General features: G+C 41.5%; 1 protein-coding gene across 6 annotated transcripts in view; it reads right to left on the minus strand.

The window, feature by feature from the left end:
* Positions 1-13,297, minus strand: part of LPAR1 (lysophosphatidic acid receptor 1) — an 82,118-nt gene that overhangs the window by 42,633 nt on the left and 26,188 nt on the right. For all 6 annotated transcript variants that reach the window (XR_010069087.1, XM_063320374.1, XM_063320373.1 and 3 more), the window contains one exon: positions 3,098-3,845. Coding sequence is in view for 5 of the 6 variants with exons in the window: in XM_063320374.1 (XP_063176444.1) it covers positions 3,098-3,845 (748 nt within the window). In the remaining variant the exon portion in view is untranslated. The remainder of the gene's footprint in view (positions 1-3,097; positions 3,846-13,297) is intronic.

A 13,297-nucleotide genomic window follows, 5' to 3' on the forward strand; every position in this document is an offset into this window, starting at 1 on the left:
CAGACTCCCAGCTCTGTTTTTCCTTGGTTCCCAAGGCATCCTCCCTCTCCTCCAGAAAGAACTGCCTCCTCCTGGGTAAGTGGGATGACACGCAGCAGCTCCCTTCCCCACTCGGCTGCGGGACAGGACAGGGATCTTAAAAATAAACTGAAACACTTCCTTTCCCCTCTCTAGCAAAAAGCTGGTTTCTGCCTCAAACAGCAATGTATTACCCTGATCTGCACCATTAAGAAAGGCAGGGTGTCTTTTCCTCTGTATTATTGAGGTTCACTGATGCAGAAAAAGCCAGATCGCATGAGATAAATGTTCTGCAAGCTGCTCCAGGCAGCCTGAGACACCCACCTTTCCTGCCTTCCCCAAAGCTGAAGTAGATAAACTTGCAGCACTATGCACTGATTACCTTTGCGAGAAGGCACTCGGGCAGCGTGACACTTCAAGTTAAATCTTCTGCTTGTGAAAATTTTAAGCCAGACTTGCAAGCAGACTGCAATTAGTGCCAGAGCACCAGGACACACGCCTGATCAACAGGCTGATCCCCACCGACTACTCCGAGCTGAAATAGCACCTAATCAGCGATTCGAAGAAATGCTTAGCTTTTTTTTTTTTTTATTAGAACCACAGAACAATCCTCCATTGGAGGTGCAAATTCAGGAATATGGGACGGCACTTGTCAGCTGATGGCAACTAATGATCTTTTCTCATGGTTCAGCTCACAGGCCCCTTAACATCCTGAACATTCAACCTCCCAAAAGTCTCTGTGGTTGCCCCCATGCCTCATTCGTGGCCACAGGCTACTTTTTTTTATTATTATTATTATAAAAAAAAGAAAACAAATCACAAGACCAAGGTCCACAGGTGTTTCCCAGCCACTTTTATCTTGCAACTGTGTCTCATAGGTGATAGAGGGGTGAAAGCATTGCTGCTCCTTTACACTATAGCCATAGGACTGATCTCCTCCAACCAGAGAAACCACACTGCTTTGACAAAAAAACCAAACCAAAACAAAACAACAAAACCCCGTTTCAAAATAATACTGAAGTGGGAAAGGCAAATACAGAATGAACAGTGTCACAGGCTGGAAGTGCTTTTGTTGTCTTCAAACAGGTTTAATAAAATAACACATTACTTCTCTGTAAAAGGTGTTATATGCAGATTAAAAGAGGTGCTAAAGCAGAGCATGCACAGAACACTTAGTGACTTTAACTGCACCAGTAACAAGAAATAAGGTCTGGTTTGAATTCTGAAGAGAGCTTCAACATGTGCTACCTGCAGTCCTGAAAAATCTTACTTCAAATAGCCCCAGTGAAGAATTAGATATTACTGAAATACATCTGCAGCTAAACTTGAGTCATCTGCAATTTGGCTAATGCTACCTAACCTCTGGAGTTGTTCCACTCTTTCCAGAACAATACCTGGAAAAAATAAGATACTTATTAGGGAGAAAAAAGGGCTACTTTATGGTCCTTGTTAAATCTCAAACCAGGACATTGTGGCCACACTGGGTGGCCAGTACATCTTCCCTGTGACCTCTACTCAGAGCGGAATGGAGGAGCCTGCAGACACTACCCAGCCTTCCAGCTGTGTACATACCTCTAGTCCCTTACATGCTTGGTATTAGCAGCCATGTACTATTTATTCAGTGACTATTTATTTATTCCTCCAACTCTGCATTGCACTGGTATAAGCGTTTACTATGTCCCACCCACCTTATTATTTTTTTTTTTTTTTTTTTTTTTTTAAATCTGAGCCAGTCTTCCACCTCACAGGAAACACTCCACTGATGTACGAACACCAGTTCCTTCAGGAAGGAAACCAAGGTCTAAAATCAGGACACGCAGAATATGACTTATCAATGGCTGAACAGGTTTGTCAACTACACATCTTATATTCTGGTTACAAAGCTAATCACTAGGTCAGAGAGCAACACATACATTCTTAATCTAACATAGGAGTTGACACAATGACTCACATCAAATCTCTGCAACTATTCTGCCCTGTTTGTGCAGGCAGTAACTGCTACAAAGCACAAGTCACAGTGTAAAGCCATGGAAATCAGGATGTCAAAGCAAGAACTGGGCTAACTTTTGGGCTTTGCAGACTGTATACAGTTGCATTTATGGACTACTAGGGCAACTTCACAATACTAGGATCCCAAGAGACTTGTGTACAATCTGGAGGACCTCATGGGTGGGAACACAGGTTGGGACAAGGAGACAACTGGTAGCACCTCTGCCTTCCTGCAGCTCACTATCATCTGCAGCAACAAAGAACAGAACTAACTGCAAGAACACCACCAGGGAATGGCACCCAGTATCCAGGCTGCACTTTTGCATAAGAAAACTGAGAGCTCCAGACAAAAACCAAATACAGCCATTCACAAAAAGACAGGAACCTTTTGACTGCAAAGTGCATCATGATATTTGCCTCACGTTTCCCTGTTTTCCAAGCCCTGGAGCTTAGGCACCTCCTGAGCAGTGTGCTGAAGCACGGCAGTGCCTCACATGCTACTTTTCTGTACTGGCAAATTGGCAGATACTCAGATGTGCCAAACGTTATAGACCTGAGCGAACTGTACATGCAATCCTGCTTAACATGCAAAATCTTTCCATCAATAGCCTGTTAACCCCTCATTGTTCTCCAGACATGGGATTACTGCCTGAATACACACAACACCTTTTGGGTGGCAAAAAGGAGACTAGAGGTACATCAGTGGAAGACTGAGCCTTCCCCGTACTATTTTAAGGTTACAGCCATTTGGCATCTTCAAAGGCAAAAGGGCGAACACTGCACAGGACAGGCTGCTACAATAGGTTTTAAACCTGCATTGCTGCAAAACCCCCCACCACCTTACATCCCGAGGTCCTGGATTTTCATCAGTTTCATGTTATAAGGCTGAGTGACCAAGTCTTTTATACTCACTTTCATAAATAAGCTTGATAGTCCCAACACAGTAATGAATGCTGGGGGTTCTTATTGCCCCCACCTCTTCTAGTGTCTTACAAATGCTGCCACCCTCCCAGGAGCTGGGCATGCATGACTGAAATCATCTGATAAGAAACTGAGTGGGGAGAACAGAGGAGGCAAAGTAAGCACTTACCAAGCACAATGACCACAGTCTTCAGGAGGCTCATCATGGTGTCCCGATTCCTGCGGGGTCCAGAACTGTGTCTGGACATTCTCATAGTCCTTTGTCGGACGTACCCAAAGATATGTGCATATAGGACCACCATGACAACGAAAGTGACCAGGTTGAAAATAGCCCAGAAGACCAGGTAGGAGTCACTATAGAGCGGTGCCATGTTGGAGCAGTGAGTGATATCACAAATACAGTTCCATCCGACACTTGGTATGGCGCCCATGACGATGGCCATAGTCCAGATAACAACAATTACGACCACCACTCGCCGGTTGCTCATTCGAGTATGTAGCTGCATTCGGAAAACTGTAATGTGCCGCTCAATAGCAATAGCCAACAAATTGGCTACAGAGGCTGTCAGGCTAGTGTCAATGAGACCCTGACGGAGAAGCCAGGTGCTTACAGTCAATCTTCTAGTGTTGGGTCCTGTGTTGAACATTAAGTAAAAGTAGGCCAGCCCTGCAAAAAAGTCCGCAGCGGCTAAGTTGGCCATTAAGTAATAAATAGGAAAGTGGAATCGGCGGTTGACATAAATAGCCACCATAACCAAGAGGTTGGCCAGCATTATGAAGATGCAGACGGTAATCCCCAGTCCCATTACAAGCTTGCTGACAGTGTTCCATTCAGTGGCTAGATATTTTCCACTTCGGTTATAAAAGAAGGCAATGGTTTCATTGTAGTAGCACTGTGGTTCGCTCATGGCTGTGGACTGAAAGAAGAGGGGAAAAGAGAGAAAAAAAACCCAATGACATCAGAACTAAAAACATATGATTGCCTCCACAGACAAGACATGCACAGAGAGTGGGGAGGGGGACAGGAAAGGAACACGCTTCAGAACAAATTTATTTTTTCAGACTAAATGGCATTCCACAACTCGCAAACAATTGCTCTGAGGAGTCTCATAATAGCAACCAGCTTAGCAATGACCAGAAATGCTTCCATCTGCTCTGGAAGCTAGCATGATTTTTGACGTAGTTGTAAATTGCATAGCAAATGAGCTTCCAGCCAAGCAGACCTGCTGAAAAATTCACTTAAAAGAGAAGGGCATGCAATTGGTAATTAAAAAAAGTTAACTCTGTTACAGGACACGTTATTTACATTATCAGTGCATAAATCTGTTCTTTGTCTGTAGCAGCGTTAAAAGAAGAGCCCCTCAAAGAGGAGGAAAAGTGGATTACATTTCCCAGCAGGTGTTGACTCATTCAGGTCTCTATCAGGGGCATTCCATCTTGTCCTACCTTAAAAATTGGGAAGCATACCTTTAATTAAGATTGTCAATATGCTCTAAGACTGTGAATTGCCAGGGCCAGGGACTATGTCTGTCCATAAAGCATGAAGTGCATTTATAAACAATAAAAGAAGCATGCCACTGTATTTCTATGACCATTCTTCTTTTTCCATCAGCCGCCTTTCTAAATAGGGTTGGAAACAGACCATGCTTTTATGTATAACTCATCTGCACTGGCTTATTCCAATTTGAAATAGAAGGAGTGAGGCAAGAAATCAGAAAATCAATATTTGACTTAACTAGTCTTAAAAGCTTCAAACCTGATTTCTTGCATTAAGTATTACTATGGCTATGTCAGGGAATACATGATTAATTTTCCGTGCAGAGTACTCATCTGAACACAGCCACGGAGGCAAGAAACAAGGCCTACACTTCACCAGAATGTAGAAGTTTTGCATAAAACTGTTGGCTAACAAGAAAATGCTTAATGAGTTTCCTTCCTCAGCCATAATCAATTACTCAAGGTGCAATTCCCAAAAGGCAAACCTTGGGAAAAGAAACCCCTCTGAATAACATCCTGGTTCCTTGTTTAGCATGGCTTAACAACGAGGATGTAAAAATAATACTAAAAAACCAAAATAAAACAAGAAACTCGTGTCAAAAAAGTCTCTTTAGAAGGAGACTCAGGAGACCTGGCTCTGACACCTTGCTTTTATGGCTGTGAAACCCTACTGGCTCTACTGTTTTAGGAAGAACCTGGGTAATAAGCCCAATCAAAGAACAGATCAACAACACTAAAGGATAAGAATTTCTGCCCATTAAAACATGCAAACAAATGTCCCGTGTTTTGGACAGCTCCAGCCATTCAGGAAACACTGCAGCTTCATGTTAAAACCAAAAATGTACAGAATTGGTAAACAGAATTAGTTACCGGACTCAAGTGAAAATAGTATCTAATAAAGATTTCCTTAGAATTACCCAATGCTATTGCTGTTTCATTTCCCTCTGTTCATCAACACAATTCAGCTAATTCCAAATAAAGCAACATAGAAAACTTTCCACCTATATCCCAAATGCATTACATGACATTTAGACTTACGTGAAAGAAAAAGGTCTTTTTAGAATTATTTTACCTCCAACCTAAACATTGATCAGAACATTTGCAGACCCAGGATAATAAAAAGCTAAAGTAAGTAGTATTTCTCAGCACAGTGACTATAAAACTTTTATTATTCCTCTAGGATACATCAACTCTTAGGTTAGAAACCTTTCAGCCTTAATTATTTAAGAATTTTAAAAAGTTCTCATGTAGGATCTCTCTGTTGCATAGAAAAAACAATTTATAAGGGATATTTAACAAAGGGAGACCTAGCTACAAGACATCTGGCTTTAATTCTTTGGTTAAAGACCGTGTGCTAATAACAGGTCAAGTATAAGAAACCTTGAAGGAGAGAGGAAGTCATACGAATGAATTAGTGGCCCTTATAAAAGCTTGCCAACATCCGCATTAATTATGTGAATGCTCTGTATTTTTTTACTCTCTGTAGGAATATCTGGATGCAGTCTTACAGTCTGAATTACAGAGAAGGTTAGGACTCCAGGATCTAGTGCACTTTTGTGGTTCTCAACTAATTCTCTTTGTCTATATATTTGTTGATCTAAAATTTTCTTTCAGATGGCTGCTACCTATACGTAACGATTCCTGCTCCACTGTTGCTCCCGTGGAGGGAGGCCAGCTACACCTGGCAGAACACATATTTTTGATTCAGAAATTTAAAATGTGGAAGATACTTTTTTTTTTTTTTTGCGGGTTTGTTTTGCACATGGGATTAGGATGTGAATTATCCCTCATTTTTGTAATATCCTACCCAGCCTCTTCATGTGAAATCTGAAACAAGAGATGATAAAAAAATTTGTCTTATTCACAAAATGCCAAGCCAGGGCAACACACATAAGAATACGTAAAATGCTACGGAGTCAGACTTGTTAAGTTTAAAAGCATGACAGCACTCGAGCAGTCTCAGAGGAATAGCATGAGGCTCGGTGTCTTCTCTCCTTTTGAAGACACAGTAACAAAATGCTCTGTTCACATAAGGGATTTGGGAGAAGTTTTGTTTTTAGGGTGTGCTATCTAAAACCCAGGATCTCCTTTAGAAGCAATCTTTTCAGTCCCAAGGGAAAGAAAAGCAGCAGAAGGGAGAGTTTGCTGACAAGAGTTCAAACAGGAGACTTCCAGATGATCAGGTTTCTCGGATGCCAGTGTATACCTTACAGGAAGGTTTTGACCTCACAGGTCAGAAACATACAAATCCCAAGGCATCACATTTACCTGTGATGCTGCTATCTCACTGGAAAGGCTTAAGCAGGAGGGAAATATAAAGTATCTCTGAGTACTGAAAGCGTTAACATACCATAATGGCTTATGCAAGCAGGCAGACCCGTCCCCTCTCCTGCCCTTGCAGGAAAAGGGGCAGGGAAGTTTATATTTTAATTTCCTGAAGTTTCACTCAGTGTGTTTCATTGCCTGGGTAAGCCAGATGTGCAGTGCCCCAGGATTTACCTCATCCATTTAGTATATCTCAACAGAAGTTTAAAACAAACTGAGCTGCAAATTGCTCATGTTAACTAAACCTCTAGGACACATCTGTGTAGAAAGAGAAAATGCCTGAATTATAAACCAACATGACAGATAAAGCAAAATGAAATAATAGCAGGCTAAAAGAAAAGCCTCTTCTAACCACGTGAAGTTGCTTTAATACTCAAGACACAGTTGTCTCAAACCAGGGAACAAGGAAATCCTGAGTACGTGGAGTTAAATCTCTTAAAATCATGAGATGTAGTTATAACCATAATGCAGTACACACAGACCAGGAAATGTGGGCTTTAATAAATACAGTTAATAAATACAATAAATACAGATAAATACAATACCAGGGCTTAATAAATACAATTCAGTCTGCTTCTACAGTTAACATCTAGTTATCCTGTGGCCAGAAAGTCACCTTGGGTGACGAGCCACTATCTGCTATACTTGTCCTCTTGGTTCCTGTCTTCTGATGATACAGGACCATGCCACTGGGGTGGCAGCGCGGAGACTGAGAATAAGAACCCATGTAAGCAGCTTTCGAGTGTTTTGTGCTTGATTCACCCTGCTGCTGCCCCTCCTCTCCATCAGCGCTTAAAGAGTGGGCTGAGGATTTGGATCCAAGGCATGGAACAGCTTGCTTGTTCTCGGGTGAGCAGCCCGTTACCCCCTTCCCCTCTCAGGGAAGAGACCAGCGTGGAGAAGGCACTGCCTGCCTGGAGCGTGAAGGTGAGACAGGATCTGTGGATCCTGCCACCATGGTGGTGAGTGACAGCCCACCTGGTGAGGGCTGTGCATGGAGAGATGCACAGGGTGGAAAACAAACACCAACAAGTTTTCAAACGCCGCTGATGGATACTGTCTAAACGAATCATTAGTTAGCACAAGGTGCCCGATGGGCAAATGATCAGAAAACCCACTGCAATCCAGACGTTTGCAGAGTTACACAGTCCACCTAACAAAAAAAAAAAAAAAAAAAAAAAAAAAAAAAGGACTAAGCCCACCAGCAGGCATGGGTGCATTTATTTCTTGCCGAGAGAAACAGAGCTGAACATTCTTAGAATACTAAGGTCTGACTTTTACAGAGCTTTTAAAACTTGGAAGCCACAAAAATGATTCCATATCCAAGAAAACTCTTAAAAATATTTTAACCCTTAGCTCTCCAAACACAGTCTGCTCCTCTCTTTTTTCCCCTTTACTGAATTAACCTCGACATGCTGCTGTTTTCTTACCCAGGACGAGACGAAAAGCAATTTATTTGGCAAGGAAGTCTGAGGAAGATGACAATCCTGCATACAACGCAATGCCAAGTACAAGCCAGAGACCTCAATTTTTCAGCAGTCATGCAACTTCTTGAAGTTTGTGAGACTGAGAGGAGACTCCTATACAGGATGAGCTTTCAGTTCTGAAGTTGCTCCCCTTGGATCCCAAACCCAATATTTATCATTCTCAGTGCTGCCCAGAAATCCAAAAAATATTTCAGAGGAAATGCAGAATTGGGAATGGTAGGCTAGGACTCCAGAACAGCAATAGGTGTCTTAAAGTTTTTAGTGCAGCAGCAGCGAATCAAAAAGCAGTAGCACTGCCTTCAGCTCAGCTAAGTACTCTAACAACAGGAAGGCCAGAACTGAAAAAATGGGGGAAAAACCACCAACTTTAAAATCCCCAAATAAGGGTGTCAATTAAGAATATCTTTAAAATAAGCATAAGCAAGTAAGTAGAGGAATAATTGAATCAATGTGCAAATACTTTCTCAACCCACAACTGCAAAACCATGGGTTTTATGAAAGTAAAGTTGTAACAGATGAGAAAAAATTCCAATTTGCAAGAAAAACTTCTCCATTACCTAATGAAAAGCACAAACTGTTGTTAAAACTGCAGAACGCAAAAGAAACAAGAAGTTTAAAAATAAAGGGGAAAAGGTGGCATTTCCTTTAAAGATAAGAGTAGAACTTGAGGAGGCATTTATGCAAAATTTAAGTGAAAAATAATATCGGACCTCAAGGCAAGGGTCCTGATTTATTATAGCTTTATGCATACTGTGCCTTATGTACAGACATAATTTAATCTGCACAGTGAAAGTACGAAACCCTACTACCAAGATACAACAGACCCTTTTCAGAATTGCATCTCACAATATAATCGTTCAACAGACTTAAAGAAAAACTTGTATGCTAAGATGTGGCAGTTCAGTCACAGAAGGCCACTTCTTCATTTCACTAGGCTCATTTTACCCTTCAGATAGCTGAAAAGGAGCAAGGAAAGGAATCTCTTTGCAAGGGGATCCCTTTAACTCTGCTATAGCATGATAAAGCATAAAGTTACTTACAGATCCTGTGGCAATAGCTACCATATCTATTTATTTTTAGGATGCTTTTGTGGTAGACTGTATTACCATACAGTCTCAGAACTAACAAATGTTCTAACTACTAGAAACTGAATGGAGAAGTTCTCTGCATCCTACGGTTTATACCTGAAAAGGGTAACCCAGCATACCTAGATATTCAGTGTACCAAAGAGACCCAGTCACCAGCAATACTGAAAGAAGAAGAAATTTTACTGCTGGAAGGTATAATTCACAAGTGACACAGATCCTGTTGGAAACTGTGATTACAACCTCCACAGATTGATTATAAAACCAGGGAGGGTGTTGACCTTCCTTAGTGCTTATTCACTGTCGACTGTTAGAAAAGCAAGTTCAAAAATAGCTTCCGTGGGCTAAAAAAGGAATGGGCGAGAGCAGGAAGTCCAGCTAACTCTAAAAATGTCTTTCTTCTGGAAGATGCCAGATTTGCTAACTATCAGGTCTGAAATACCTCGACTCAGCCCTACAGCTTTTCAGGACAGATAAATCAGGAGCCATGCAATTCACTATTCAAACCCAAGAGCATTAGTGAAGAGCAGCAATGGTCAGGAGCATACTGAGCTGGCCCAACAGGGCCCCAGATGGCCAGCTCTGTGGTTTCAACTTCTTGCACTTTCTACTGCTGCAGAAAGGAAGCATACATGCACGGTGTACATGCACGTGAAGTCTCCTTCACTGCAGAATTCTGCAAGCAAAAGGAGATTTAGGAAAATAAAATGGTAGAATTGGAAAAAAAAGTACCCAAGGAAGGGCAGAGAGTGAACCCATCCCTCCAGAAACCTACCCAATAATTCAGACACTCTTGTATCATCGTTCCTTTTACACAGATCTGGCATTTTCAGATGAGCTGCATCCCTCGCAAGCACTACCTACATGTTCTGGTGAATGCTTTCCCATTGAGGAGGAAATGAAGGACACAGTCAGTCTGAAACAGCGCATAGTCTGAATCAGGGCATACTTCTACATCAACGCTTCCCCCCCTTACATTGCTAGGATGGCTTGAACACTTTTATTACTAAAGATTTGTTCCCAGACCGCACAGCGGTTCTCTGCTGCCCTGTTCCTGCCTTCCAAGCTCCTCTCAAAGGGAGGCCACCACTGCAATGGGGAGGTACTGCAAAAATAAGCTAACTGGCTTTGCCACTAGGAGAGACATGTTTGGGCATGTTGAGCCCAAATTGGGTAGTTGAGCTCGAATGTCCCATGCAGAAGAGGTTTCTGCAAAGCCCTTCAAGTTTCGTTTTCTTCTGGGGAGCTTTCATGACAAGCTGAGATTCACAAACATTAGCCAAACACGGGTATAGGCTCAACACCTCCTGACTTTTGTGGTGCAGGACAGACCTTCCCCAAAGACTGCAACCCCGGGAAGATCTTTCCGGAGGGAGATGCAGCACGCAGTCCCCTATCTGTGTCACTTTAGGAGCCGTCAGGGTGGAAAAAACAGGAGGAAAAAAAATAATGTGCATCTCTAACATCCCAAGTGAGTTTCCACGCCTAATGAATTGCAACATGCGTCCTTTGGGCACAGTTTGGTGCTCAGTGAGCCAAGCTGGGAATTAATTCTTGGCTCTAGCAGCTGAAAGACTGGTCTTTTATGCAGAAAAAAGGCTGTAGGCTATTGGGGCTACTTCTGTCTCCAGGGCACACCTTCCATCACTCCTCACCAAGCAAACCAGCAAAGTGAGCACTTGGGAGAGTTTAGCCTACAAGCAAAATGCTTATTCAAAATCATGTTAATGAGCAGAGCAAGTTTCATTTTGGGCAGGAAATTGAGATTTCCAAATAGAAATAAAAAGACTATCCTGTGTTTACCATGGCAAATACATTTTTTTTTCTGGAAATATACATCAGACAGTTCAGTAACTTGTTCATACAGTATTGATCAGCTGCCCATAAGGCAGAATTGCTCTCCTTTGAACACAACAGAGATGTATTTTGAACCCCTGATAATCTCATCTCGTATAAGAATAATAAAAAAAAAGCATGCTGGTATTTAAGTTTCTGCTATCATGTCTGTAACTGGGTGGATATACCTGTAATCACAAACTGTTTCTTCCAGTCTCACAATTTGCTTTTGTTCTCTTATTCACCACCGCCAGAGGTCTGTTTTGGTAAAGAGGTTAATTTGTTTACTCACCTAGAAGGGGAGAAGAAAAATCCACACATTTGTTGGCAGCAGAAATTTGGGCACCAAATCCAAAACACAAACTGTGTTGGGCTTTACTGGGGAAAGGGGTGACAACAGCTGTGCCACCCCACAAGATTTGGTTCTCAAGCACCATTATAAAGAGGAAAAACCTATTGAGGGTGACCATTCTGTGGCAAGGATAGGTTAAATCTCTTCCACTCTAGTTCAAACAAAGGAGAAGGAAAAAATAGAGAAGTATTCAATGGCACAGAGTGGGAGAAGTGTTTTTTGGCTCTGCTAACCACACAACCATGAAAAGCCACTATAATGGAAACTGCTCTGGCTTTCTCTTTGGAACAGCTGCAAGGCAGCTATTTAAATGTACTCATTTACTTCTAGTGTTTGGCGGGTAGGATCCACTGCTGGCAAAAGCAAAGAGAGAATGATGAATTTTTGTTGTTTTCTTATTTTATGCATTTCTGAAGCCCTGTTGGAAGTCCCTGGTTCATTAAGCAACTGGAGCTCAAATCATTTCTTCTTCAAAGCTTTTACTGTGGAATTCATCTCATGCCATTCACAAAGAGAGAAGATACTAATCACTCCACAGAGTACATTAATCAGTTTAGATCACCACTTGTTACGTTTCCTTTTTGCAAACAGCAAAACCCTCTGGGATGCTAAATGCTTCTTACAGACTTATTTAACCTTCCGCTTACTACATTATCCAATTAATCACATTTCTATGACAGAATTTTGCTTATACATAGCTGAGGTATGAAGTCATCACATGTACCGCAAAATATCCCCAACATAAAAATTAAAAAGTTCTGTTACATTTTGTTTCTCTCTCTTTAGGAGCAGGATGGCTTACCTAATCTGAAATCGCTAGATTCTGCCTTACAATAAAATCCCGTTGCCAAAACCTCAGACACTGTTCTGGAAATTTTTCATTTCATTGACTTCCTTGACATATTGTGAATATTGTTCCAGAACTAGTTTCTATTCCAGATTTCAGCTATGGATAGCTGAACTACCCTGAAACTTTATTTATCCTTCACATTTAAATATGACCAACACGCTTTAAGTCTGTGCTCTCAAATGATGCCTTAAATCTCACTCTGTGTGTCTGGTAAGAGGATGCTGGAGGGGAAACCAGATTGCACCAGAGAGCTTCAGACAGGTCAGTGCATATGGATTGTATGAAAAGACATGACTGTGGAAAATGTGTTGCTTCTGTAGAGGGTTGTAGAGAGCACCAAAAGCAGTTCCTGTATTGACACACTAGCAATAAGAATATTTTAGAACAGTAACAACAGTTTCACACCTGGCATCAAGAAGTGACTTTCAAAAACTTTTCTGAAATGTGAATCTTTTTTGTTAGCTGGTTCAGAAGACAAATCTTGAGAAAGACAGTATTTGCAAGTAAACTAGTAGGAACTTCCCTCGTCATGGTGCCACTACAAGAATCTGTAGGATTCAAGTCCAAGCAAAAACCTGTCAGGGTGGGCTCTGGATTGCAAAAGGTCTTGCTGAGGTCTCTGGAATTCTCCCCTGTGGTAAATAACAGTCTATTCTTGTTTGTCCTCTGCAGTTAAAGGACTGATGATAGGCAGAGGAATATTTATTACTGACATACATACACATACATATATGTACATACACATGTACACACGATAAATAATATTTATTTCTAAGACTAAATTGAACAAATGTGAAGAAAACCAACTATCCTGGCAATGCTAAAGGAAAGTTTAAAGATAAAAGATAAAAAAGATTAGAGAAAGTTTAAAGTAAAGTAGCAAAACACTTCTTTTTGTAACTGAGATGCCATCTAGCTCATGCAGAAGGCATGCAAG

This window comes from Chroicocephalus ridibundus, chromosome Z (assembly GCF_963924245.1).
Source record: "Chroicocephalus ridibundus chromosome Z, bChrRid1.1, whole genome shotgun sequence".
NCBI lineage: Eukaryota > Metazoa > Chordata > Aves > Charadriiformes > Laridae > Chroicocephalus > Chroicocephalus ridibundus.